This window comes from Aplidium turbinatum, chromosome 3 (genome assembly GCF_918807975.1).
Source record: "Aplidium turbinatum chromosome 3, kaAplTurb1.1, whole genome shotgun sequence".
Classification (NCBI taxonomy): Eukaryota; Metazoa; Chordata; class Ascidiacea; order Aplousobranchia; family Polyclinidae; genus Aplidium; species Aplidium turbinatum.
In genome coordinates, this window is record NC_137474.1 from 19,462,642 (window position 1) to 19,489,998 (window position 27,357).

General features: G+C 40.5%; 2 protein-coding genes across 2 annotated transcripts in view; one reads left to right on the forward strand and one right to left on the reverse strand.

The window, feature by feature from the left end:
• The window catches only part of LOC145767603 (dedicator of cytokinesis protein 9-like), a 111,938-nt gene extending 85,185 nt beyond the window's left edge, over positions 1 to 26,753 (forward strand). Inside the window, exons 34-46 of the mRNA XM_082579456.1 lie at positions 4,615 to 4,752; positions 5,016 to 5,198; positions 6,035 to 6,148; positions 16,168 to 16,383; positions 16,741 to 16,798; positions 16,972 to 17,081; positions 17,248 to 17,370; positions 17,485 to 17,640; positions 17,969 to 18,073; positions 18,473 to 18,683; positions 19,771 to 20,062; positions 24,949 to 25,087; positions 25,506 to 26,753. Of these exons, the coding sequence (XP_082435582.1) occupies positions 4,615 to 4,752; positions 5,016 to 5,198; positions 6,035 to 6,148; positions 16,168 to 16,383; positions 16,741 to 16,798; positions 16,972 to 17,081; positions 17,248 to 17,370; positions 17,485 to 17,640; positions 17,969 to 18,073; positions 18,473 to 18,683; positions 19,771 to 20,062; positions 24,949 to 25,087; positions 25,506 to 25,631 (1,971 nt within the window). The 3' untranslated portion in view covers positions 25,632 to 26,753. The remainder of the gene's footprint in view (positions 1 to 4,614; positions 4,753 to 5,015; positions 5,199 to 6,034; positions 6,149 to 16,167; positions 16,384 to 16,740; positions 16,799 to 16,971; positions 17,082 to 17,247; positions 17,371 to 17,484; positions 17,641 to 17,968; positions 18,074 to 18,472; positions 18,684 to 19,770; positions 20,063 to 24,948; positions 25,088 to 25,505) is intronic.
• On the reverse strand, positions 8,743 to 10,654 carry LOC145767606 (uncharacterized). The gene is made up of 2 exons (XM_082579458.1): positions 10,440 to 10,654; positions 8,743 to 9,666 (listed from the first exon to the last, which is right to left on the reverse strand). Exons 1-2 carry the CDS (start codon positions 10,590 to 10,592, stop codon positions 8,950 to 8,952), a joined length of 870 nt encoding a protein of 289 aa, XP_082435584.1. The 5' UTR covers positions 10,593 to 10,654; the 3' UTR covers positions 8,743 to 8,949.
• Positions 26,754 to 27,357: the final 604 nt, after the last annotated feature.

Sequence of the window (27,357 nt, forward strand, 5' to 3'; positions counted from 1 at the left end):
TCAAGAAACTAGTGAAAGGTCAACCAATAATCAAAGAATGTGCAAGTTGTTGCATTCTCCCAAATCAGACAGACCACATCATTAAGGATCTTGGAAACAAAGCTATGACGTTATGTTTGGCAACGATGGTAGTGGTAACCTGGAAACACAGCGCTGCAATACATTGGTCAATAAAATTATAACATCCAAATCTTTTGTTTACCCTGAACGTTTGCCACCTACATCATCCTCTACCAAATTTCACTGCCTCTGAGTTTACAACAAGATTATGGTCTGGATGGGTAGACTACTGGCGATGGTACGGATGCTCTAGACTGGGGATGGAAAGTAGACAATAATCAGATGGTTCCAATCATGACGGACATGAAAGCTTTCCCGGACAACCTACTAAAAATGATACACTGCAATTGTGAATCGTGTCCACCTCACTGTAGTTGCCGGAGATATGGGCTACTATGCCATGCTGGATGTGAACCATGCTAAACTGGTTCATGTGTCAACCCATACAGCAATCACATAATTACAGACGATGACATCGAGAGTGACAGCGATGAGCTTTAGTAATACTTGATCCATGTGCTTTCTTTACGCTGATTATGTCAAGAGTCTACTGTACATGACCATATCGTATGAACTCTTTATGCTTGCTTAGTTTACTCAAATATATATAGAAATTTACCGGGTTTTTTAATAACCAATACATTGTTATTGTTCATTATTAATTGTTTAGGCAGCCATCTTGGATTGCCAAATTGAATTTATAGGCTATCAGATAATTCAACAATTCTCAGAATGGTCTCATTGACTTTACAGGGTATAAAAACTTAGATATAGACACCAAAACTAACACCAAAACATGTTTTGGTCATATAATGACCGAGTTATGGTCAATTTACTGTTGTTGAATTATCTGATAGCCTATAAATTCAATATGGCAATCCAAGATGGCCGCCAAACCAATAAAATAACAGTTCTGAGAATGGTCTCATTGACTTCACAGGGTATAAAAACCTAGATGTAGACACCAAAAATACATGTTTTGGTCATATGATGACCTAGTTATGGTCAATTTACTGTTGTTTTATTGGTTTGACGGCCATCTTGGATTGCCATATTGAATTTAAAGGCTATCAGATAATTCAACAATTCTGAGAATGGTCTGATTGACTTCACAAGGTATAAAAACCTAGATATAGACACCAAAACTACATGTTTTAGTCATATGATGACCGAGTTATGGTCCATTTACTGTTATTTTATTGGTTTGGCGGCCATCTTGGATTGCCATATTGCATTTAAAGGCCATCAGATAATTCAACAATTCTGAGAATGGTCTGATTGACTTCACAAGGTATGAAAACCTGGATATAGACACCAAAACTACATGTTTTGGTCATATTATGATGACCGAGTTATGGTCAATTTACTGTTATTTTAATGGTTTGGCGGCCATCTTGGAAGCCATCTTGAAAATAACCACTTTCCGGAAGTTGGATTCCTTAAGATTTTGAATATGTCAATACTGACACCCAATACTAATCAAATCAGTTGAAAAACCTTTTGTTGCAATTTTTTTGGGGTTAGGGTACCATATGTCATATATTGCCCTAACTATAATAATGCGCCTTAAAGACGTGGACGTCCTCGTGCCATTTGCAACAGCATGTTTGTGTGAGATTGGTCACTCCGTCTTGTGTCCAGGGTATGTGATGGAATGGAATACGTTTTTTTCTATCTTCCACCCTGAGATTTTCTTCCATCCTTCATAGAAATTTTCTATTCCATCTCAAAAATTTCTTCTATCTTCCATCAGCAATTTTGTGGGTTTTGCATTGTGCTGTATAAGTGTATATAATATTATCTAAGCCCATAGACTGTAGTGTATATAATACTAAATTTGAGCTAAAAATTTAACAGTCGTGTTTTTCTAAGAATTACCCAAACAGCAAAACCCGTCATTTTTACATTGCTTCAACGCCTGCAGACATTGAATCAATGTAAAAATGACGGATTTTATCGATTGGTGTCAGAAGTTAGAACCAAAGAAGACCAAAGTGATTGCTTATTCATTGTTTTGGTACAACTTCAACATTTGTGCAGCGAGATCGAATGCGTTGAAGTGGCTTTTTTCGCTTTCTGTCGATTCATGAAAGGGTAGCTATGTGACCTACATAAACATATGTTTGTTTTTTTATGTCTTCAGCCAGGTGTATCGTCAGCGGTGTCTGACGTTTTCTTCGTAAACAGTTTTTCGTAAAACAATTCTGCGTAAACAATTCTTCGTAAATAATTCTTCGTAAAATTAATTCTTTGTAAAACATTTCTTCCCAAAGCATTTCTTCGAACATGAGATTTGATATATACGAAGAAATGCTTTACGGATTTCATTTCACCAACAACTGTTTACGAAGAATTGTTTTACGAACATCTGTTTACGAAGAATTGTTTTACGAACATCTGTTTACGAAGAATTGTTTTACGAACAACTGTTTACGAAGAATTTGCCTATAATAATCATCGTCAGCATATTTTTGCGGGTTAGTGGAGCATTAGACCGGCTGCTTTTTTGTATTCTGTTTTTGCGATAATTTCCGTCTCGTGTGTGTTTGGAGTTTGCCATGGGGCAAGCTTAGCCTCACTCTCTCTTCTATCGCTTGAGATTGAAATTTGTGTGGTTACCTTGATTTTGGTAACAGCATGTTTTTTTTTCGGTAGGCTACCTCCACGGTGTTAGTTTCAATATGAATAAAAGTTATATGTTACGTTACTTTTTACAATGTAACGGACCGTTGTGTGAAGCTATGCTGAAATAAACTTCATTAATTGAATTATTATTATTCATAGTTAGTACCGTGCCTTGATATTTAAAACCCCGAGTGCATGTTGCCACTAATTGTTCTTGTTTATCTGACTGTTTGATCGATTGTTCAAGTGTTCACTGTTTACACAAATGGAATCATTCAGAGCTATGTAGTGCCTAAATGACCGAACTGAAGTGAAACTATGCTACTCACGAGGTGTGAATGTTATGGCTTACCCACTCCAATGGTCGTTGCTGGCAGCAATCGTGTTGGTTTATTACGAACCGAAAATCGAATTAGCCTACATCAGTTTAAGAAACATAATCAAACGATAACTTTTACTCAGCTTATTCTACAAACTCTGTAGCCTTGTTTTAATAATGTGTTGGGAAGTTAATGATGGAAGATTGTCTTCCATTCCATCATCCAAATTTTCCATCCTTGACATTTTCCATCTTTCATCCAAAAATTTACCTTTCATTTCACCCCGTTCCCTTGTGGCCTCCAACGCTAAAGCCAGAAATCCAAAGTTCTTTATCTGTCTGCACAATATCTGTTAGGACAGGGTGGGCCAAGACCAAGACTGCGAACATGAAGGGCCACATTAGGGTCTGAGAAAAACTTCACGGGCCGCATAGTGAGAAATGATAACGCGTTGCTGAAAGTAGAAACGTAGTTAAATAAAAACTTAACTAGGTTGCGATTTTGAACTTCTTTTCTATACATTTTGATCTGTTTTAGCTGCATTCTTACTTACTGTTCGCAGGCTATGAACATTAACAAATCTTGTCGCTGACAAAGACTGGTCTGACTGTTCTGATCGATCTAATGTTTTGCTGCACGCCTAATTCACTTTTTAATCTCTGCTTGCGACTCAAAAAGTGATTTTCAGCTAGTAAAAAATTACATAACACGTCAACAAATTAGCAAACCAAAACAATTTATTGTTTTTTGCTTTTGCATATAGTGTCGATCTCTGGTTTAAATTCAGTGGTCGACAGACGTAAGCAGGCATCCAGGGATTCATCAGCCATTCTGTTCTGTGTGTCGCTTTTTAATCGCTTTATAACGGAGAAAGTGCCTTCATAACAGAGAAAGTGCTAGCAACAAAAGCAAAATATCAACGCACGTTTGTAGGGTTGTAGCGAATGTAATGTATTTATAAAACGTAGGTGTATTTTTAAACCTTGGATTTAGCACTGATAATTCCGGCATGCATAAAGTGTTCGCGGGCCGCACAAAAGCTTCACGCGGGCCGCATGCGTCCCGCGAGCCAGGATTTGGACCACTCTGCGTTAGAAGAAGGTGGTCTGTATTGAAGTGTCTGAGAATAGCCCTTGGCCAGCAAGTTTTTCATTAATGTATTCGATTGTAGGCATAGCTTGCTATGCAGGTATGATTGCCTTTTGAAAACAAGTTTGGACAACTACTTTAGTGAAAATTTGACTTTTACTATTGTTTTATTGTTATATTACATTATGGTTGCACACTGCACAGTGTTTTAAAATTTCGTTTTCAATTTGCATTTGCAAATAATTTTAGACAGAGGCTGCTAGCAGAAGAAAATATTATGGACCATTAATGTGTGGTTATATTTTATTCGCCTATCTTATCCGTATAATGTAGTAAAAATAAAAAAGGTTTGATCATTTCACGTTTAGAAGTTGAGTATTGAGTGGTTACCTTCGGTGGCGCTTTTGGTCTTATCCTTTGGACCGATCTTCGATTTCCCTGCAACCCCTTGTCTGGAATGATAAAAGATTAATGCAACAATCTATCTTTACACCAACGTATATTCTGGCGAATCTTTCAGAAACAACTTCAGAGCAGAGATGGCGACAACCCTCTCATGCAGAAGCTCTTCGACGTACTTCTGCGCTTTCTACAAATCGGCCAGTCGGAGGAAGTCTTGCGTCATGTCTTCGCCTCTCTACGGCTCGTGCTATGCAAGGTGAGGATTCTCTATGTGATTCGTCGCTTTATAACGTTTTGTAACGCTCGCTGTCCCCCAGTAGGAACTGAACGAGGCAGGTGCCCCTCAGGACACGAGCATAACGAGATAGCATGCAAGCCGCCGTGATTTTCATTAAAATTAACGCGAGATGCTGAATGTGAAGCCGCAATTACACGGTTAGAAGAGATTCCATTTCATGTTGGGCGTGGTATCTTGTTATTTCTGCGACTTCTGCTTCATTATGTTGTCTTGTTTGTCAGTTTCCTAACGTGTTATTCCGAGGCTCCGCGGACTTATGCGCCTCCTTAATCTTCCACGTGCTCAAGTGCTGCAACTCCTCCCTGGCCTCCACGAGGGCCGAGTCATGCGCTTTGCTCTACCTACTCATGCGGAACAACTACGAATCTGTACCCGGCCGGAATTTTGTGCGTTCCCATCTGCAGGTGAGAAATTGTTATTACTTTCCAAAACTTGTTCTTACGTCATCGGACATTTGCTAGAGTGTTGCTTGGCAGGGAGTAGCTTGGCCGAAAATCTGACGGTCGTTCTTAGGTCACTAAATGTGGATGGTAGCAAGAAGCTACGATGATGGTGTTACTGAATGTATTAGGCTCATCTGCTGTTTTGGACTTTAGGTTGGTAAGAAGGCTAAAGCGATTCCAGTCGGCTTTGCGGATGTTCCACCGCTCGACTAGTTCATTTGTAATTATTGTCTTGAGCGGTATTGCGGTAATGAAGGAAGGCCGATGTTAGGACCGAGAGAACTTCTGTAGTCCGGAAGCTGATTTCCAAGGCCAGTGTTGGCAAAGGTCATGGCTGGGTTTGTTCCAGTGCCCCATCGCCCACATACGTTTTTGAGATCTGGGAATATAGTGAGATTTCGCCATAGTGGAAAGATAGAACACCTGTTGCAAAGTCCTGTTTTTAAACTACAGGTAGAATTCGATTATAGTGACATTTTGCTACAGTAACAGTTTTTCGAAGGTTCCTTTAGATGTCAATATAGGCGAGTTGTACTGTATAACAAAAAAATGGTAAAATGTGAAAGACTAACTAATAAGTAATAATTATCTATGTAAACGTCAAAGAAAAGCGCAATTTAAAATAGAAACGGTAGCTAACTTGAATGAACCGGACTTGTCTACAAAAAGTACCGATTCCAATACCTCAGTTTACACATGTCATACATCGTGGACAAACTGATTGTTTTTAAGTTGAAGATTTAAAAAAGCTAGGCGTGATGTGTAGCTCCCGGCTGTGATTGATGTCATTATTTCAGATGATCAAAGCTGTGTCTCAATTGATCAGCAACGAGGTCGGGATAGGTAGCTCCAGGTTCCAGCACTCTCTGGCAGTCATCAACACGTATGCCACCAGCGACAAAGGGATGCAGGTAAGTTGTTTAATTGCACGCTCCTCATCGCGACGCTGATTTGCTGCTGGTTGAGGTTCGCGCAAGTTAATTGCGATCTGAGCCACAAATCTTATGCCAGCCATAATTTTTCATTGTCCTGATTTGGAATCTCTTGTCAATTATGTATAAATCATTGAGTTGTGCAAAAAAACTTCCATATATGGCCGTTCATGTTGTTGGCACGCTCCGGTTGAGCGGTTGAACGTGCATGGCCAACATCAGACAAGCTTCTCTGAAGTTAGCGAAGAGCCGTTTGTAACGAGTAAATGGATTCGAGTTGTTCAAAGTTATTTGATAACTTCATGTTTGAGGCGTGGTTTTCGCTGCAGCAACCTTTCCTCAAATTTCTGCTGAATCCGTTCATTGCCCAGCTTCAAGACATTGTTGAATAAAACAAATCCCCCCTGGCGGTTTCTCATCTGAACTTTTAATTTCAATTGGAACTCTCATCGAAAATCAGCTATTCTTGGTTTCACTCTTGCAAGAAGCCAACTTTTCACGGTGATGTTCAAATCATGTTAATTGGTAAACTTCAATTTATTATAGACAGATAAAACCAAGCAACCGCACGGCATTTAACATAATGCATTAAAGTGATCATAAACTACGAACGTTTTCGGCCATACACATGTTAGCCCTTTTCAAGTAACGAAATGACTGATTTCACATCTACATTGAAAATAAATAACTGATCTACACATCTACACAATGAATTGAAAAACGAAATGCATCAGAAGAAAACGGCAGAGAAGATTCCTATCTGCTTAACGTCTTTTCTTAATTAGTCATATGATGCGCTTTTGCCTCGCGAAATTAACCGCCATTGGATGTGCCTTTCTCCCCTGCTTTGCCGTTTCATTCTTATGCATTTCGTTTTTCAGTTCATTGTGTAGATCAGTTATTTATTTTCAATGTAGATGTAACATCAGTTATTTTTCCTTACTTGAAAAAGGCTAACATGTGTATGGCCGAAAACGTTCGTAGTTTATAGTTTATGTTCACTTTAATGTATTATGTTAAATGTCGTGTGGTTGCATGGTTTTATCTGTCTATGGTTGAAGAAAGTCACCTCTTTGCCAACATTGTATATAATTTGTTGTTCGTCGTCACCTAATACATCCCCTGGCAGAGGCTTTATTCTTTACCAGCCCAGGGTGTGGGTGGTTCCCAGACCACACGAACACCCAATTACACCGAATGGTTGCCACAGAGCGATCAAGTTTTGGTCTCTTCAAAGGCCAGCTTTAGTGCACAGGAAAATGATAAGGAAGTTACTTGTGTGGAAGTACAATTAGCTTCATTAAATTTGTAAGCTTTTTCTACAATCCTTTGATCCTATTGCCACGATGGCTTTGTGTTTCATGTCAAAAGCATCACAGAGGTGTGTCTTGAAGGGAAGTGTTTTTTCATGTGTTGTGAATATGTCTGTATTTACAATGAAATTGTGTCACTGTTACATCAGTGTACGATGGACTCGTAGGAATTTCTGCAAAAACTGTTGTCGCCTGATTGTAGTATATTATCCGGTTAACCGGCTACCTAAATTAAATGCAAAATATCTTTTATCTGGATATACGAACCGAACCTTTGCCGGGCGGCGAAAATTATTTCCTACAAACTTTCTGTCTCATTCACATATTTCGGTAAGTGTAGCCATTATTGGTTACCGCATGCGGTAAATTTATCTGTCAGTTACTTCGCATAGAGTTTGTATTAATACCGTGTGAATGTAAACATGTTTCCGTTGGCATGTTTAGTTCAGTGGTTTCATCTTGTGCTTAATGTTCGTGAGAACAACGGTTCGACGCCTATCGAGGTCATTTTTTTTTTTCTTTAAATCAATTTTTCCTGTGCACAAAAGCTTTTCAAAAAAAGTAGGGTTAATGGGTTAGGGTTAATTCGTAGGGTTAGGGTTAATTCTTGCACAAATGCCTGCAGTCAGCATGCCTCCTTGATTACTTTTGCTCTCCTTTTGTCACGTGTACTCCGCGAGGCAGTACTCTGTTTTATTCGTATCATTCCATTCTGGCGGGCTAGTGAGCAACAGCTGCTTTTGTTCTAGTTTTAGTGTTGAGTTTAACAATCTTACGTTGTATATTTTGTTGCAGAAATTGCGATTCGATCATTTTTCTTCTGTTAACGTATTTAAGAAAAATAACCGTCTTTGTTCATGATCGAATCGCAATTTCTTGAATTCAAATAGAATCAATTCGGAAAATCTTACGTTTAGAGTGGACAGAATCAATTTCTTTTCTCAACTTTTTTAAACTTGGCTTGACTAAGTGTATCCAGGCTTCGTATTTTTTTTCAAGTTCAATGTTTACATTTGGACCTGGAGGGCGAAAATTGGCTGCTGACTTTGAAAACCGCCCGAAACAAATGAATCGGTAAAAACAGTTACCGCGCGCGTTAACCAGTTATGGCTACACTTAAAGAAATATGCAAATGAGACTGAAAGTTCGTGGAAAAAATGTCGCTACCTGGCGAGCCTCATGGCTTCAATTACTTACCGACCACATTGCTACAACTTGCTTACCTCTGCCCGGAGTGGTATACGTAATAAGTATGTCGGGTTGTCATACAGGGTTTGGATTTAAATTGTGTGGAAATTTCGATTGCACATAATGTATTAGACGATTGGAAATAGGATTTTTGCATCAATGATATTGCTATGACTACATTTGCATGAACATTTTGAAATACTTTCGTTCACGTATGAAACGGTTGCTGAAAACACAAGTGACAACTGGAATCGTGAACATAAAAGCAATCACATGACGTCAAGTGCTGCATCTCCGCTTGGAAATGTTATCGTCATCACAAGGCTCGGCGTTCAGCAGCACGGTCGAGTTGTATAGCGCCTTAAGCGGAGATTTGCCTCGCTTTTTCACTCCAAGATATTTCATTGTTCGCTCCTCAACAGCTCCGTTGTCTCTCGACGAACTGTTCGATCTGGCCACCTTGGCCTCCCCACCATGTGCATAGCGTACTTGCCGTCGTGGGGACAGGTATTGAAAGTCTGACTTTAATTCTCCATCCATGAGAACAGGTGGGACCAGCACGTGGCCGTCACTGGGTGTGGACCCACGTTTCCGGAAGCCTCTTTTCATTGGGGATTTATCGCATATTTTTGTTTTTAACGCTTTTTTATTTTTAATTTGAGGTTTAGAGTTGTTGGAGTTTGTATCGTCTGCACGTCGCTGGTAGAAAACATCTTCGTCTTTGTCGCTTTCCGTTTCTCCTGAGAGACTTGATACTGATGCCTTCTCTCGCTTTCTGATCATGGGAGTTTTCCTCTGAGTATTAGTTGGACCTCGGTTTGATATCTTCCTTTTGAGATGTATCCCGGCGGAGGCAAGAGCTGCTTTGATCCCTCCTCGCTTCTTGTTAGATTTATTGCTGGAGGTGCTGGGAGTTGGACTACCGGGCGGGGCGTGAAGTTTGGTGACATCTTCTGTTGTTGCTTCTGCTGGTTCAACGTTGTGAAGTTGAGATTTCTGCATACAAAAGAAACTGTCATTAACAATTTTGCTAATTCGTCAAAGCACAGCATCCCAATTTAAATTTTTGTATCAGTTTCTGAACTCTGCATAAGATGAGCATTTCAAAAATCCAACTTTTTGTGGTGTTAGCACAGTCATTCGTTTTCTGAATGGTATGTATTTCTACATCGCAACATTTGTTGTTTATGGTTTGTTTTTGAAATTTTCCTCCACCCGCCTTGGTTACAAAAGCACGAAAGAGCAGGATAAAACACAACTGTACGTTTTGGGGTCGTTCTATTTTTATCTTTTGAACCTATTTCAACGCAGATGGGTTCATTGTTTTTCAAGCATCATCAGTTTTTGAGTGACGAAACGCAGTTCATTCTTAAAAGTGGTGAGTTTGCTTATTTGGAACAATGCCACTCTTCTAGAAAGTTTCTACCTTCACAGAACCTGCAGATACAAACGTGACAGCCTCAAGCGTGACTAAGATGTGTGTTCGATCGGTGTATTGCGTCATAACCGCTTCATTGTGAGGGCAACCCCATAATATCTAGCCAGATGAAGGAAATCATAGCGTGTCGTTGTTGAGTGAACTGCAAGAAGACCAATCACCCATTCATTGATTTTGAACTGCTCGTGAGGTGCGAGTTGTAGGTATAATATGTGCTGGCTATGGAAACTTCGTTAGTTTTAGATTTAGCATTAAAAGTTTAAACAAAGGGCTTTGAGTACACAAAGGGTGTTCATTGAAAATTCGAGCAGGCCTACACAACTCCACGTACCTGACTCTCGAAGGTCGTTATCATTTCGTCGTACTCCTGACCCAAATCAATCAGGCTCGCCCCCAACTCGTCGGAGAACTCCACCAGTAGCTTCCCTTCCCACGCCGGTGCTGCAATGGGACCTTCCTGCATCGTGACGTCACGCTCAGCCATCCAACGTTATAATGAAGCCATTTTAAGTGTTCCCCTATCTCACTCTGTAAATAAGAAGTATGGTGTGTTGAGGTTGTATTTTGGTCACTCACGATTGAAGCACATAAATGAAATCGCAGATTGCATTGAAATGCAACACAAAGAAGACTACAAAAAATAAGTCATTGGTAGCAGTTCAATGACTTGTGTTCCAATGTAGCCTACCTAACATCCAAAGCACATCAGTACAATCTTTGACGGACATGGCACAACTACAAACTTGGGATGTATTTGCGTTTTTGATCTTCATGTGTTTTAGGCACATGTCTAAACGAATTACCGCCTGCCTGCATTTTCAAAATACACCAGCATAAAAAGTACGAAAATTTGTGAGGGATTGCTTTTTGTTTCGAACATGTTCCTAGGTGATAAGTTTCTTGCATAACTTCCACAGCATATTTTTCGGGCATGCGATTGATTTACTTCACATGCCAGTTGTGCATGCATTGCATGAGATGCGATACCAGGAACGTTCTTCCTTAGGTTTGTTCTGATGTAACCATGAAATGCTTGTGTTTCAATAAACGCAAGTTACAATCAGGGTTGATAAGGAAAACAATAAAATTCCAAACAATGTGCGATATTTTCTTAGTTTGCAGGCCACCGGAAACATTTCAGGCCCCTAAAATCATCCCGGCTCCCAAACTACCCCCTGTCAATGCTTCTGTTTACAATCAGTGAACCTCATACCAATTCTTGAAATTAACACCATCAATGGCGGCCGTTTTAATATTTGCTTATCGCTTATTTGAACGTATTCATTGATTTGTAACTCGAGTAACCCCATTTGAAGAGCACTTTTTCACAAAGTTTCTAACTGCCTATGTCTGTACGTATACTGTCTTGCCTACGAACAGAAGTTTAGGTATTTTAAAATGGAATTTCACAACTCTTGCTGCTTGAAGCGAATGCTTTGTACAGCACTATACCCTACTTGCATTACTAGGGTTGATCGAGTTCTTTTCACTTCACAATGACTTGCTTCGCTGACTAATCTATACTATTCTTCATATCACTTGTCACACCTCTCGCTGACTGAACTGTACAAGCGTGCCATCATCAATTGTGGCTGGCTTGTTGGTTAGGATCATTGCTTATGGTTACCCCCTCACATTCCCCCCGCACTGCGCCGTCCTTCCGCACCACAATGCCATAAGCAAGGACTTCACCACATTAATGATGTCACGACTTTTTGTCATGCTGGAAAGTATGTTTGTTTCTCTTTGAAGCTGGCCGAGCGTCTACGCGCTGTGCTTTTCCTGAACGTCATGCTTTGAGTTGGAATTTATTGAGCTGTTTGTGTGTAAAACTAATAAGTAAGGCCATCTCGATGAAGTTTCCAGTCACGTGCTCTTTTACTTTAAGCATTGTTTAGGATTTCTTTAATCGATGCAACTGAATGAAGAAGTCTGATCGTGCCGTGTTTATGCTCAGTCTTACTGATTACGTTGAGTTCATTTTCAGTATTGATGTTTGCCATTTGCTTTGATTCCTCACATAGTGCTTCAAGCACTTTTCATTTTACGCTTGCCGTTTTTACTGTTGTCATTGAAGTTAAGTTTCATTTAACTTATAAGTGAAACGTAACTGTTTAGCTTTTTCATGTATAGTTGTATCGTTTTGATTTAGATGATTCTAAATCTCATTTCAGTTAGATCTGTTTTACACCGTTTCTTCAAAGTTTTTGCTCGTTTGGTTTTATTCTCATTTGTAGCAAGAATTGATGATGATGGCGTATGAGAAAAAAAAAAGAAAAAAAAAAAGCAAGAATTGACAGCGATAGACACGTGTTTCACCCTTATCAGTATCGCACCGTATGAGTGTTGAACTGTTTTATTCGCAAGAGTACAAACAAACATAGCCAGGTCGAAGACTTTAAGAAACCAGCCTGCCACACCCCGCGGCGGCGGGGAGCGGCGTTCTTGCTACTTGGGTAATCGACCGCCGCTTTACCAGTCAGTTTAACTCTTATCTTTGTGGAAAGAAAAGAGCCAACAAAACCGGCAGGTGCCAGGGGTAGGACATGTGAAGAAGAATACTGATGAGCCCAGCCTCATGGGCGAAACACGTGTCTATCGCTGTCAATTCTTGCTACAAATCGGTTGCCCAGAAACTTATCGTTTATTGGAGGTCTGAATGGCTAGCGTGGAAGCTACACCGTTATGGTTAGCGAATCGCAACTGCTGCTTTTTTGTGCTCTCTCGCCGTGTCAATCCTTTATACCCGTGCGCTGTTGATGCGAATAAAACAGTTGAACATACGGTGCGATACTGATGAGCCCAGCCTCACGTGTCTATCACTGGCAATTCTTGCTACAAATCGGCTGCCCAGAAACGGGTTGTCAGATTGGAATAATTGATTCCAGATCTGGAATCAAAACGAACTGTCTAGTAGAGAAAAAAAAATGTCTGGAATCTGGAATAATTTTTAGAAGCAAATTGGGATTGTTCAGACAAGTCTAGATTGTTTCGGTAATTGTCTTTTTTTCATTGCATTTAGTAGCTGCAACGCGTGCGCGTAACTTTCTGTCCTAGTTCCGTCTCTTTCTTTGAAACTTTGTTGCTGAATTGCACGCTCTCTGGCGCGAAAGCCTGTCTGTGAGAAGTGTGACGCAACCTAGTTAGCTGACAGGACTTTCCGCACACTTAACACTGGGTTATATTTCCATGTATGTTAAGTTTACTTTTAATCTGTTATGTTTTTAGGTTGTTACAGAATACAGTACCGGTACCGTAGTTATTGTTAAGTACCGGTACGGTATTTATTGATTTTCATATTTTGTTGCATCGAAGAAGTTAGATAAGAAGTTCAAAAATCCAAGCGTATGTGAAGTTTATTGTAGGAAGAATATGGCTCTACGCAGTGGCGTATCCTGGTGGGTTGAGCAAGGGATTGAAGGGAAGCAATAAAACTCATGGGGGGTAAGAACATTTCGAAGACACGCGTATTCTAGGGGGTCCGAGGGCATGCCCCCTGGGAAATTTTTGCAAAATTACACTCAAATAATGGATTATAGTGCTTTCTGGAAACACTTTTAGGGTAGGCTAATATTTGTATGTACGGTATGATATTTTTTAGCAGTTGTACAGCGATTAACTTATTAAAGGTAGCTCTTACACAAACAGGCAAAAACTGGGCAAGGCTTCTCAGCAGGAGGCAACCCTACGTACATTTTTCAAGAATTCTAATGATATAAAGAAAAAAACAGTTGCTCTTTCACTTGCTGTGTTCATTTGTTAGCATACATCGTTTACACTGCCAACCATTTGACAAACTTTTTCAACAAGCACGCAGGCACAGATATAAAATTGGGGTGAACAAAGGCTACAAAACTTGATAAAAAATGTGCTGGCATCATCTTATCGTAGGGATATTTTCATTTCAACATGAAGATTCTCACCACTACTTATTGTAAGTTATATCATATTTACAACATTCACTGCATATTTAATGGTATTTTGTTTTAGACTTAAAATGAAATGTCTAGAATAAATTTAGAATCAAACTGACATGCAATCTGGAAGGGAAGGCTACAACTAATCTGACAACCCTGATAATAACCCATAACACTTGAATTGAAAACCCGACGCTTGGTACATTGACAATCTTCATTGTTGCTACTGGAATGAATAGGATTGTTACGTAATTGAATTGAGATGCTTATCGCATTTTTGACTACGAAATGTGACTGACTTTACAAAGCTCGTGTAAATAGCCTTTTTGACAACAATTTAAGCACAAAATTTGTGCATAAAAACTAAAAAATTAATGAAAATGTAAATATCTCTACTTCCATTATAGACAGGGCAGAAGATATTTAAACTTCTCTTAAAAAATAAATCCTTCAAGGTTGCATCGTCACCAGATAACAACGGTTTTTCAAACTGTGAACTTCAAACATGGTTTTCCACTGGCGGTTGCGCTTTGTTCTATTGTCAGAGGTATGGAGCAATGTAACATATGAAGGTAATGAAGTAGACGCTAATGTACACCTCTGCACCGGTTTTTTCGATGTTATTGAAAGTGAAAAGTTACACAGAGGTCCTTTGTTTAGGATACAACCGAACAATTAAACATGACAAATAAAGAAAATCAGCCAGGTTCAGAAACGTATAATTTATTGATGAAGCTTTTTCCACCGTGTAGGTACAGGCGGCTTCTTCAGTGTCTTGTTGAAATCGAAACATTCGCATAGGTCAGACTCTTTAAACCTGGAACTATTGCAATTGGACTAGCCCAAATATAAATATGGTCATCTCCAGTATACTTACTGCACTGATGAGGCCATTTAGGCCGATATGGTGTGCCACTGTCTGCAGTTATGGACGCACTTGACTTATGTTAATTGAGCACTATTCTGGAGACACCTTGCTCCTGCATTGCGCATAGCTCACTGATTGCAGTTTTAGCGCTTTGTCAAAGTTGGCGACTGGCGTAAGCATCATTTTTTAGTCCTCTACTAACCATAAATGCAAAATTGCCACACGGGGTTACATACCAATTGCATCTCTTTAAACAAGTACCTAAAAGGAACCCATACACACAAACAACACCGACCCACCGACACCCATATATTTTGCACATCACTGTAGGCTATATAACAAATATAACAGTGAACAGCTATTTACTGAGCTTTAGAACATACTGTATGTATTAAAAACTACAAACAAGGCTATTGTTTCCTGGTCAATGGAAACTGCACTTTGCGTTTACTCTATGCTGCAGTACCACGATCTTTGTAGAAAGCATAGTTTTAGATGCCATATAACAATTTTAGTCGCTCAGAGAAAAAGCGCAATATTTTCTTAGCTATGTTTCAAAAAATGTCAATAATAGAACTGATATTAATTTTATTTACAAACGATCGTTTATTATTGAGGATGGATATAAAAAATAGGTGCCCCTGTTTTGTAAAGGTTGCTAACACGAAACGCTGGTTTAAGTATGCAATGTGTTTGCATTACTAACGCAGACCAGGTCATCTAGGTTAATAATTTGAAATTCAATCTTCCTGTTCAAGTGCTTCATCCACTGGTAAGGGTAACAGCTTTATATGAACATTTCCCTATACTAGGCTTTCTTCAACATTATTGGTTAATAGCAACGCTGCCTGTTCATATCCTTGCTGAAACATATTTTGTTGCTGCTATCCATTGCATATCAGTAAGTTGTGTAGTGATACCGCGCTAGAGTTTCATACATCCTTCCTGTAGCACCAGCTGCTGGTCTACAGGCCTTGCTTAGCAATATCACTATGACATTATTGTTTCACCCTAACTGACCCCAGTCTACAAGTGCTGGCTGCCTCATGTATTTCTTTTTTTTCAAAATTTTTCACTCAGGTTTTGATATTTCAAAGTCTGCAACCCGCTTCCTGGTCAACAGATTTCCCAAATGTTTCAGATTTAAAGATTTTATTCCATATTACATCACTGTCTCAATCAACCTACTACTGCTAACTATGCTGAGTTACGTGTGGTCTTGCCACGGTGAAATGCATTTATGGCTGCATAACTGTGCTTATTCTGTCACGCAGAATACGTCATTTCCGACCGAAGTCAAAGATTTGACCATGAAGATTCGCACGGTTTTAATGGCGACGGCTGCAATGAAGGAGCACAAAGATGACCCTGAGAAGCTGGTTGACTTGCAGTGCAGCCTGGCCAAGTCGTACGCGGCTACACCTGAACTTAGAAAGACTTGGCTCGAATCTATGGCGCGAGCTCATGCGAAGCACCGAAATTATTCTGAAGTATGGTGTTTTCGATATTTTTCCATCAGACCTATGCATCCCAACATCAAATGGATGTATTGGCGCTTCTGGTTGATAATTTCGCGCCACTATCAATTGGCACAAGCCTCATGTTATTATAAAGTGTTATACTATAATTACGTGTGTAGCTTGGTTGAACTAATTTACGCGTTCCACTCTTCTACGTCACTAAGATGCATTGCTCGCCTGGAGACGCTCGTGTTTCGGTGAAACTACGTTTCCTAATGTAACAACCCAATTGCACAAGGATATAAACAGGATGCCCATGCTATTTATAGAGTACTCGTGTCTGTGTATTTGAGCCACGGCAGTGTGTCATCACGTGCTTTGTTTCAGGCAGCGATGTGCTATGTACATATCGCCGCACTGGTGGCTGAATACTTGAAGAGAAAAGGTGAGTCGAGGCTTGCTTATGTTACGTCAGTCACCGCCGCAATTTAAACCTGTTTCGTTGCAATTGTTTTGTAATACTTTGGTGGCGAAATTCCGCAATAGACTTCATGGATGCTGCATGATGGCACCGGTAAGTTGTTGTAATCTCAAATCCTTATCTCGACTACATTACAGACGGCGTCGGCCGAGGATGCGCCGCATTCCGTGAGATCTCATTCAACGTGGAGAAAGAGGAATCCTCCATCAAAGAGGACGTGGGGATGCAGGATGTGCAGTACAGTGAGGTGGCTTTTGAAAGTTCACCTTGTGATGTAACGATGAACCGTACAATGATTGTCATAAAATTAAAATGATAGTTATTGTACTTGCACTCGGTAGCAGCATAGCAACAATAATTTTTTACCTAGATTGAAGTGGAATCAAGTAATTTACATGTTTTCCTCCCACCAGGATATGTTGATCGAACTCCTACACACCTGTGCTGACTCCCTCCAGACCGCAGAGCGCTACGAGCTCCTTTCATCCGCTTTCGATCTCGTCATTCCCTACTACAAGAAGCGACGTGATTATGAAGTAATTATCTTTGTGTTTTAAGAAATATATCACTTTTCTGTTGGTGCGTTGTGATTGGTCAGTTGAAGCCAATTGATTTCTGTTGTTACAACCACCGCTACGATTTAATTGCAGTCTCTGATCAGCATCTACACAACTCTGAAGGAAGGTTATGAGAAAGTGGTGGAGGTGAACAGGAACTGCAAGCGACTCCTGGGAACTTACTTTCGGGTTTCCTTCTATGGGCAAAGTTGCTTCGAGGAGGAAGATGGCAAACAATATATTTACAAGGTGATTAATCGCCACAGCTTAGCGAAGGGAACGTGTTGGATTTCAAATAGAAATCGTCAGTTTTATTAAAAAAACAACAGGAGCTGATGTCTGCTGTTGATCATTCTTCACCAGCACCACAGAAAACCTTGCGACGGGTGTCTGGGAAACCAAACGAAGGAATGCGTGGTCGTCTGTTCAAGAATTTGTCAGCAACACCATCTTCAATTGATTTAATTTTGAACTGGACGCGCCGCCGATGCAAGTTTGAGTCCACGTATTATGGCTACCCAAGTGGGCCGACACCACTTAGTGGCGTACTTTCCATAACCTCGAACATGTCTTGTAGGAGCCGAAGCTGACACAGTTGTCGGAAATATCGCAGCGTCTTCAGCGCATGTACGGCAGTAAATTTGGCCACGAAAATGTCAAGTTGATACAAGAATCCGGGAAGGTTTGTTTGACAACAATAATATTGTTTGATTATAATAATATTGTGCAATTATTAATTGATTTGGATAATTATCTAGGCGCCATTCGTTCTTATGCTTCCCTTGACCGGTCGTACCACGCAGCTGCATAGGCTATCGTGGTCTGCCACGAGGGTTGTTGTTTCTGGGTGGCAATGTTGCCTGAGCTCTAATGTAACTACTAAAGGCTGCTGTTCGACGGATATGGTAATGAAACTGTTCAGTAATTTGAATTCATTTTCAACTTTGAACAACACTAAACCCCTACACTTGGGGTTGAAAGTTAACGCAGTTTTTGGTCATGATTAGTGATATAGTCAAAATTTTGTTGGATTGATGAAATTAACACCGCCTATACTTAAATAATAGTACTTTTAACGCAGGTAAACCGAAAAGACTTAGACCCCAAGTTGGCCTACATCCAGGTTACCTATGTGCAACCCTATTTCGACGAACACGAGAGGGAGCAAAGGATTAACTACTTCGAGCAACAGCACAACGTCCGCCATTTTGTGTTTGAAACTCCTTTCACCCCTGGAGGGCGCGCGCGAGGCAGCATCGAGGAACAATGGAAACGCAAGACTATTCTCACCAGTAGGACACTGGTTTTAATGTTCAAATGAGTTCGCAATTATGACAGCAGCTGTCAGCTACAAGCTCCCTACTGAATATTTTATGTGTTCATTATACAATATACACGTTAGTAAACAGAGATGGTTAAGCGATGTCTGTCTAACCACATTGGTTATGTTTCCATGAATTATTCAATAAATTAGCTGATTACGCAACACATTGATCTGAGGGGACCGCTGGAAACACCTCTCTATTGTAAATTCTTGTGAAATCGCCTGGTCTTGTGGTCTGGGCCGTTGAGAGGTTAATTTGGGTCAGGTACAAGTGAGATACTCGGTCCCAGAAATTAAGAAAAATGCACTATATTCAAAGAATATGCGACGATTTCTTCGTTCTTGGAACCCTTGGAAAGGTTGGACCCCTAATATCATTCCGGGCTTGCGTCCCAAAGTACCCCCTTGACTCCTTGTCGTCAAAGCTGCTGCTTGTGGTGCTTCCACTCCAACAGACACTTCTTTGGCCACAAGACGAGATGCCTTGCAATCTTCATCTTGATGATGCCATTTTGTATGGGAAGCGATGGCATCTGCATAAACTGGCACTGACAAGGGAAGTTTGCTGAGCGCCCAGTGAGGTTGTTGATGATGCTCCATGCTGTGTACTGTGTAGCTTGAGTGTGAGAAGTCGATAGTTTGGAGGCTTCGTTCCATCGCTCAAGCTTCTTTGGACCCGGCCGTTCAAGTAACCTGGTGCAATCCAGTCAGTCGGTATGGTGACAGTTAAAATCACTAGCTTAGGCACTGGGGTAGGGGAACATTGGAAGGGATGATGGCAGCATTCGTGAGGAATGGGGGCTTGTAGATATTGATGATGTAGTCTGAGATACATATGCACACCAACTCAGTCTCGGCGTCAGTTGGAGATTGATCGACAAAGGGGTACTACAGGCTCTCATGCACAAACGTGGCAAGTGTGCTCTCTGCTTAAGGTAAACCTAGCTAACGTGTAGCTGGAAATAGCTAGCCTATTTGCTGCAGTGCAATGAAGTTTCGTTTAGTGATATCGAACTCCTTTTTTATGCTGCTAAGTGTTTGCTTTTTTCAAACAGCCTCCCACTTCTTTCCTTACATAAAGAAGCGGATCCCTGTGACCACCATGAGGAGCTACGAGTTGAAGCCGATAGAGGTCGCTCTTGATGAGATGACGTCCAAATGCAACGAACTAGAAGAACTCACTCGAGCAGAACGGATTGACTTGAAGAAGTTGCAACTTCGTTTGCAAGGTTCGGTCAACGTTCAGGTCAATGCTGGACCTCTCGCCTATGCAAGGGCATTCTTGCACGACGATAAGGTGAAAAGCCACGCGGCAAACACGACGGAACTGCTGAGAAAAGTGTACAGGTAATTTTTCAACTCGAGTGTATTGTCAGATAATTGAGATCGTCTTTGTTTTTATCTGAAGCTTATGCGTCAGATATTAGTTTTTAGTTTTTTTTAATTTTCTTTTTTTTTCAATTTTTCTTTAGATGAAGAAACAAGCACTGGAAAAGTTTTAGAATAAATTGTCGTTTATTGATTTTTCTCCATCAACTTGATACTCTCGGGAGACTCGCATGCAGCAATAATACTGTTGCTTGCTTTGTTGTCGAGTTCATTGCTGCGTTTACAGGGTTCGATCTTAACGCTAGTCCGCTAGCCAATGGCTAGCGAAAATTTGCGCGGACTAGTAGAAATGTTGCAGTACTAGTCCGATTTGGCTAGTGAAAATATTCGCCGGTGTCACCGTTCACCGTGAAAAGTTTTGGTTTACAAAATGGCAATTGGCGAGGTCACTCTGAAATACTGCAAAAACTTGCTTGCTAGAGGCGAGATTGCACGAAGAAGGCTGCAAAGTGCAAAGTCGGTCAACTGAGCACGTGACTACTTTTTTCTCGCAACTTCGCTAGACACGACACGTGGTAGTAGTGAGCACGCCAGCACAAACAATATTTTATTTGACTTTTATTTCGTTTTTTTCTCTCTTCTTTGGATTGCTACCTTGTCGTAGTTGAAGAGCTCGTGAGCCTCCATGACCTAAAGAGTTATGCTGACCCAACAAGCCAGACAGGTCAGGAGGTCACATTTATTTTTTATGTTTTAAAATTGCATTGTTTGCGTCTGTAGTACGAGAAGGTATTTTTGTGCGTATTGTTGCTCTCTTGTGCGTACTGAAATCTGAAAGCCTTTACTTTAGTTAGTTTCAGTGTAAGCCAGAACACTTATCTTAATACATCATCAAACAAGTGAAAAGTCAGTTAACTGGTCGGACTAGTGAAAAATCGTGCGGGCTAGTGAAAACGGGGAGCAACTAGTCCGGTGGGCTAGTGAACAAAATAGTTAAGATCGACCCCTGGTTTACGTGGTATCCTGCCGTGCTCGCGAGGATTGCAACTGGTGGTTTTGGTGTCGGCGAATGGCTGACCTTGTGGCAACTTAAAAACATTGCCGTCGATGTTTTGTCTTTAAACTTTTTTTTTATTATCGCCCTTTTCGAAGAAGTGCCTTCGTACCAGATCTTCTTTGTGTTAGTGTTTCTCTATATTTCTTTTATGTCACCTGGCTAATTCCTTCAATCACCTACTGTAATTACTCCCATCACCTGCATATGATAGTGTCAAGCCCAATCAACCTGCGCCACTGCTGACCAATCATATTTTATGTTGTATGAAATACTGGAAATGGATGTTGTGAACCACAAAATGTAATAAAACACTTGTGCTTTATCGCAACAATGAACAAAATGGATAATTTTGTAACTTACAAAAGTTAAGAATGACTGTGGTCGTTACCTTTCTCGTAATTACATCTCAATGCTGACGATACAATGTGAAGATTAACTTGTGTAGGCTATATAGTAGGGTGGGTCGAAATTTGGACTTTTTCTCCGATTTCTTTGCTGCAAAATTTCTTACGAATAGTCATAAAACGACATTCCTGAAAGTTTGAGCTTGATCGGACATCGTCTTCATTTCCAAAAATCGCGATTTATAAAGGTAGCTACCTGAAGCGATTTTTTCGAGGCTTGAAAATGCATTGTTTTTAATAGGAAGTTGTTTTCACGAGATTTGAAAACGTCATAACTTACTTAATTCTTATTGTAAAAAGATGCTTTATGCGTCAACAGATTCAATATAATTAGGAGAATATAATTCAATGTGTACTGACTCCGAAAAATGATGACGTCAGCAATGACGTCATTAAACAGTAATTTGCAAATAGCGATAAAACTGATAATCCTACATGCTTCATCTCTAAGTTATATGATAATGAATTGATGTACTTTCCAAACATAAACATCATGCTGGTACTTGATGACGTCACCTACATTATTAAGATGAAACTGTTAAGATGGCATCAAGAACAGGTAGCAAGATTTTTGTTCGCGAAGAACACTGCCGTGTTGTTCAGCAACTTGGAAATCAGTATTTAGCTGCCGTCAGTCCAATATCAGGAACAGCTGAAGATATTACAAATGCTCTCATGGACTTTATCAAAACGTATAATATGGTGCATTGTGTCAAAGTAGTTGGGTGTGATTCCGTGAATGTAAACACTGGGTTTAAATCATGTGTGATAACTGGACTGGAACAACGCCTTGGTCATCGCGTGAGTTGGTTTATTCTGTATGCATGTTGCACACCGATGAGCTACCCCTTCGACACGTTTTCGCTACATTAGATGGACCTACCAGTGGTGACAGATCATTTTAAGGGCCAATAGGGAAGCTTCTATGTAGAGTTAAATTTGAAGAAGTCAGCCCTTCTTTTGAGCCTGTGAAGATGGTGCCAGAAAATCGTTTGCTACCGGAGCACATAGTAAAAGATCTATCGACTGATCAAAGGTATCTGTACGGGATTACCAATGCCATTAGGAATGGCTATGTTTCATCTAAACTGATGTACGCAAAGATCGGTCCGTTAAATCTTTCGTGGTGGCTAACTTTCGCTTCACGTTGCTACAAACTATACATCAGTGATCACAAATTGCCAAGTGACATTGCAGAAAACTTGAAAATAATTGTTGCGCATATAGTCATTCAATATGCCCCATGTTGGTTCGATATAAAATGTCAACCATTGTACAAAGACGGACTAAAGCATACTATTGCAGTGCTGTTCACTTTAGCCTGATAAAATTCGAGACATTGCGTTGAAATATGTTAAAAAGAATGCCTATTTTGCACACCCGGAAAGGCAGTGTGGAACAAATCTTTAAAGAGCAATATTGTTATTTAACATCAAGCGAATGATAACTAATCGTTAACTACCCATTATCTATCACAAACACGCAATATTTTCAGAAGCCATCATACTGAAATGTAATTTAATAATGTATGTGACGCCATCAGTGACGATCGGTGAGGGAAAGCAAGGAAAGCAGTGCTTACCTGAGCGAAAACTATGCAAAATATAATGACTGAATTCTAGGTTTAACTTCTTATTATTTTTATCAAGTTTATTTTAACTTGAAAATTACTGTGTTCGTGACTAGAATTACTCGTAACGCTTGTGAGTAGTCTAAGTCCTCACCAAACCGCATTTCTTGCCTATAAATGCCAATTAACGCAAACGCTTTTGTCAGAAACCATCACTGAAGCTCCAGGGAAATCAACTTTCAAAATTGCTTACCCTACATTGAAAAACGCCTTCGTTTTATCCAATCCTCAATCGTTTTGCAAAACGACACCAGCTGCTTAGCCAATCAGATGTGTTATCTGGTGTTATGGTTAAAGTTGCTTTCCCAGTGACGTCATGCGTATCTCATAGCGGCTGCTTTTGGTTTCAGGCGAAAGGAATACAGCCTCTACGCATGAGTGATTTTCGGGCTTGTAACTGTAGGCTACTGAGTACGCTGAAAATAAAGCTGGTTCTCTTACCAAAAAAAAAACATAGATTCTACAATAAGACATGCAATTCCAAAGGGTACATTAACCAACCAGTACTGAAACAGTACAAGTGTTTTTTATATTCTTTGGGTCAATAGACTGACATCACAAGTTCAGAGCAAACATACTTGTGTTCTTCAAGAATGGACTAGCTTAATTTATAGGCTAATTATTTGCTCTTTACTAGTGCACCAGTCCAATGCATGTCGTAAATGCTTACAGATGACATTGACAATAAGTTTTTGTGCTCAGTCTAAAAAAGCAGCCAACATTCTAGACTAGTCCCAGTTTGATTGATTGATTGAATCTTTATCCTCGGACTGGGAAAGTCCGAAAATTTTGTTTTGGAAATGCTCTCAGAGCGCACCAAATTGGAAGTGTTTTTCAAAATTTTCTGGGGGAGGCCCCCCAGACCCCCCGCTGGAAGTGTTGCCTTCGGCAACACGCCTTCGGGCTTCGCCCGACGGTTACGCCCCTCGTGCCTACTACCTTGCTGAAACATATTTCCAAGTTGCTTTCCCAATGGTTTAAGCCACCGAACGTCACTGGACGCCATCAAGTACCAGTATGATGTTTATGTTTGGAAAGTACATCAATTCATTATCAAATATAGTTATTACTATCTAAAGCTTGTTTCACCTTTTTGCTTGGCATTGAGCACTTTTTGTAGTATTAATAGTTTTCATTGTTCAATTTATTATCATATAACTTAGAGATGAAGCATACAGTAGGATTATCAGTTTTGTCGCTGTTTGTAAGTTACTGTTAAATGACGTCATTACTGACGTTTCGGAGTCAGTGCACATTGAATTGGATTCTCCTAATTATATTGAATCTGTTGACGCATAAATCATCTTTTTACAATAAGAATTAAGTAAGTTTTGACCTTTTCAAGCCTCGAAAAAAATTGCTTTAGGTAACTTTATAAATCGCGATGTTTGGAAATGAAGACGATGTCTGATCAAGCTCAAACTTTCAGGAATGTCGTTTTATGACTATTCGCAAGAAAGAAAGTTTGCGCACAATGGGATTTCAACAACAATAATGTGTTCACCAACCAAACCCTGCACTCAAAATGCTGCAACAGACTAACAAGCAAAGAGAAGCGGATTAACTTTGGTTTGAAAGTTATGCATTGCGGTGCTTCAGGATATGTCGCACTTTGGTTGTGCGATATTGATGGGACAGCGATGATTAATTAGTCGTCCCTGACTTGCGGCATCTATAGCAAGTTCTGTGTTTGGCTTAGGTCAGAGACTGTTGTCAGGTCTCTACCTGAAGTACCAGGCTTTCTCTTCCCGGTCACCACCCTTGTGACGTCACAGCTAGCTCTGGTGTCGATGTGACGTCATTGATGTTACAGGCGGTTCGTGGACCTATGCGGGACGGCGTTGCACATCAATGAGCAGTTAGTAACGTCCAATCAGCAGGAGTATCATCAATCGCTAACCACTTGTTATGTAACAATGGCTGGGGAACTATCGCAAATACTTCATGAACAAGTTAGTGTACCGATAGGTGTTTGTTGTGTGTAGTACTAGGCCTACTTTTGTAATTTAGTGAACAATGCATACAATTTAACCTACCACACAAACTGAAATCGTCTAAAACTTCAAGTTAGGCATGGCATCGAAACTCGAATATTAGTAGTTGTCAATAATTTTGTGAGTACTGTTTCCGTAAACGATGTTTTTTAATGTAAAATTTTGATTTTCGGTATTCTATTCTTTGGGGAGTGAACAGAAGATAAAACAGCTCCCTCTGTTTTTTTTATTTTGATTTATCAGGTTTTATGGACGCTGTTTGCAAGAAACTGCATTTTCATCTGGCAACGATATCATTGTAAAAATGTAGCTCATCACCTCGCGACGCTGAAATCGGGATGGATGAAGAGTTTTCTCACTTTATTTTATTCTTTAGCTTTTACACGATGATGACGATACGGTGAGCGTATCCACAACGGGATTCGAACCTGAATCGATCGCACCCACCAGCACCCCGAAGCGGATGGTAGCCGGGTCCGTGTCTGATGCTTCTCTCGCTTAAGCCAATTTTCCAGTTCCACCAATCCTGAGGTTTGGGTCGTTCATTAACCTATCATTCGGAAACCTGCTGGCCAGTAGCCTCCCATCCGGAAACTTGCACACAAAGCTACTAGGAGATGACCGATGGAAGCGGCCCTCGTTATTATTAGAGTTCTATTTTGTTTGTTCTTGTCAAATTGTTTTCAAGCCATGCTGTGCCGTGGTCTGTCCACGCGATCGTCCTCTTTTCTAATGTTGCCCTGCCTGCGCCACCGAGCAGTCGCCGCATGCACTCGTTCCTCGCAGCAAAGAAATGCTTGACTCTAGCAACCCTCAGTCCTCTACGAAGATTGCCTACTGCAAGGCCCGTGCGGGCACTCCTGCAAGTTCTGCGCCACTTTTCATTTGCCAGCCATTTTTATGCTTTAGCTAACATGATTGATTCAAGGTAAACTTACGATGTAATCAGTAATCACTAACTTACTAATTTATCGACAAATACAGTTGTTAAATGTTGTTGGAGCTGCCATTGTAGCGAGTGTTGCACTGTTAGGGCAGTTCGATCACAACTCATTGTTGCGTGGTAAGTCGTGTGGTTATGTCCGACGTATGTTTGCCTTGACAGCACTTGTTTGGCTCGCATTCAAAACCCCTCGTTGTACAACATGAAAAGCATTGAAGTTATTGAGATATAAACTTGTTACGTTGTGGTACCCGTTATGTGCTTGCATCTCGCAATCAATTTAACAATACTTGTATATTTAATTTATTTATGCCCAACCTGCAGTTAACGTAGTCGGAGATTTAACGCTTTTGAAATTGAACAAAAATGCAGAAAAATTTATAACTTGCACTGACAGGGACAACAGGATGGCCACTGACATGGTCGCGCGATTGTGTTAATGTTCAATCTGCTATCTCTTGCCATACCGACCAATTGTGGTGTCGACCAGACTCCCACTTTCACCAACTCTCAGTTGCCCTCTTATTCTTACTCTGGTTTCAATAAAGTTTGTAGCAGGCCACGTGTTATAACTTGGAGATTTTGTGCCGATATTCTTGATTTTTGCGCAAGATTTGTGTTGCGATCATGTTGTTACAATGTAGATGTACCATTTTGCGTCAATAAATATTTTGAGAACTACTGATCTAGAGTAGACGAATCACTGCCTGAAGAGGTGATCAATTTTTTTGCACTCGTCGTCGCCGTGTGAGCCTCTGGGGCCGTGGGACTATCCTTTTACCACCCCAGATTCACGATGTTCCCGGGCTACACTGGAAGACTGGCCTACTGGAGAACAGCCAGTCTTTGGTTTCATCATCCATGACACGCAGACCTTCCACTCGTTAGGTGGCTTAAAGATGGTAGGCTACAGTCATTGATGATGTGGTCTGCGGTCTGTTCCTCGGCACTACATTCACAGGATCAGAAAGACGCCGTTCCCCATTGGTGCAAGGTTAAACGGAAAAGCTCCACGCCCGTATGAAGACCGTTGAGGTGCACCCATGCCCAGTGGCGCGGGAACTATTCTTCTCTAGGGGGGCTGAAGCTGCGGGCTTCGCCCCCCAGACCCCCCCTTATCTGGTAGTAGGTATTATCGGTACCCTACTGTGTGTAATAAGACGCCAAGAACACACACATTGTAAGTTGTAAGAAACGAAGAACGGCAACAACAAAAGCAGCTGTTCAGGAAATTAAAATGAAAACGAACAAATTAGAAAGTGATATAAAAACGACAGTTTATAGA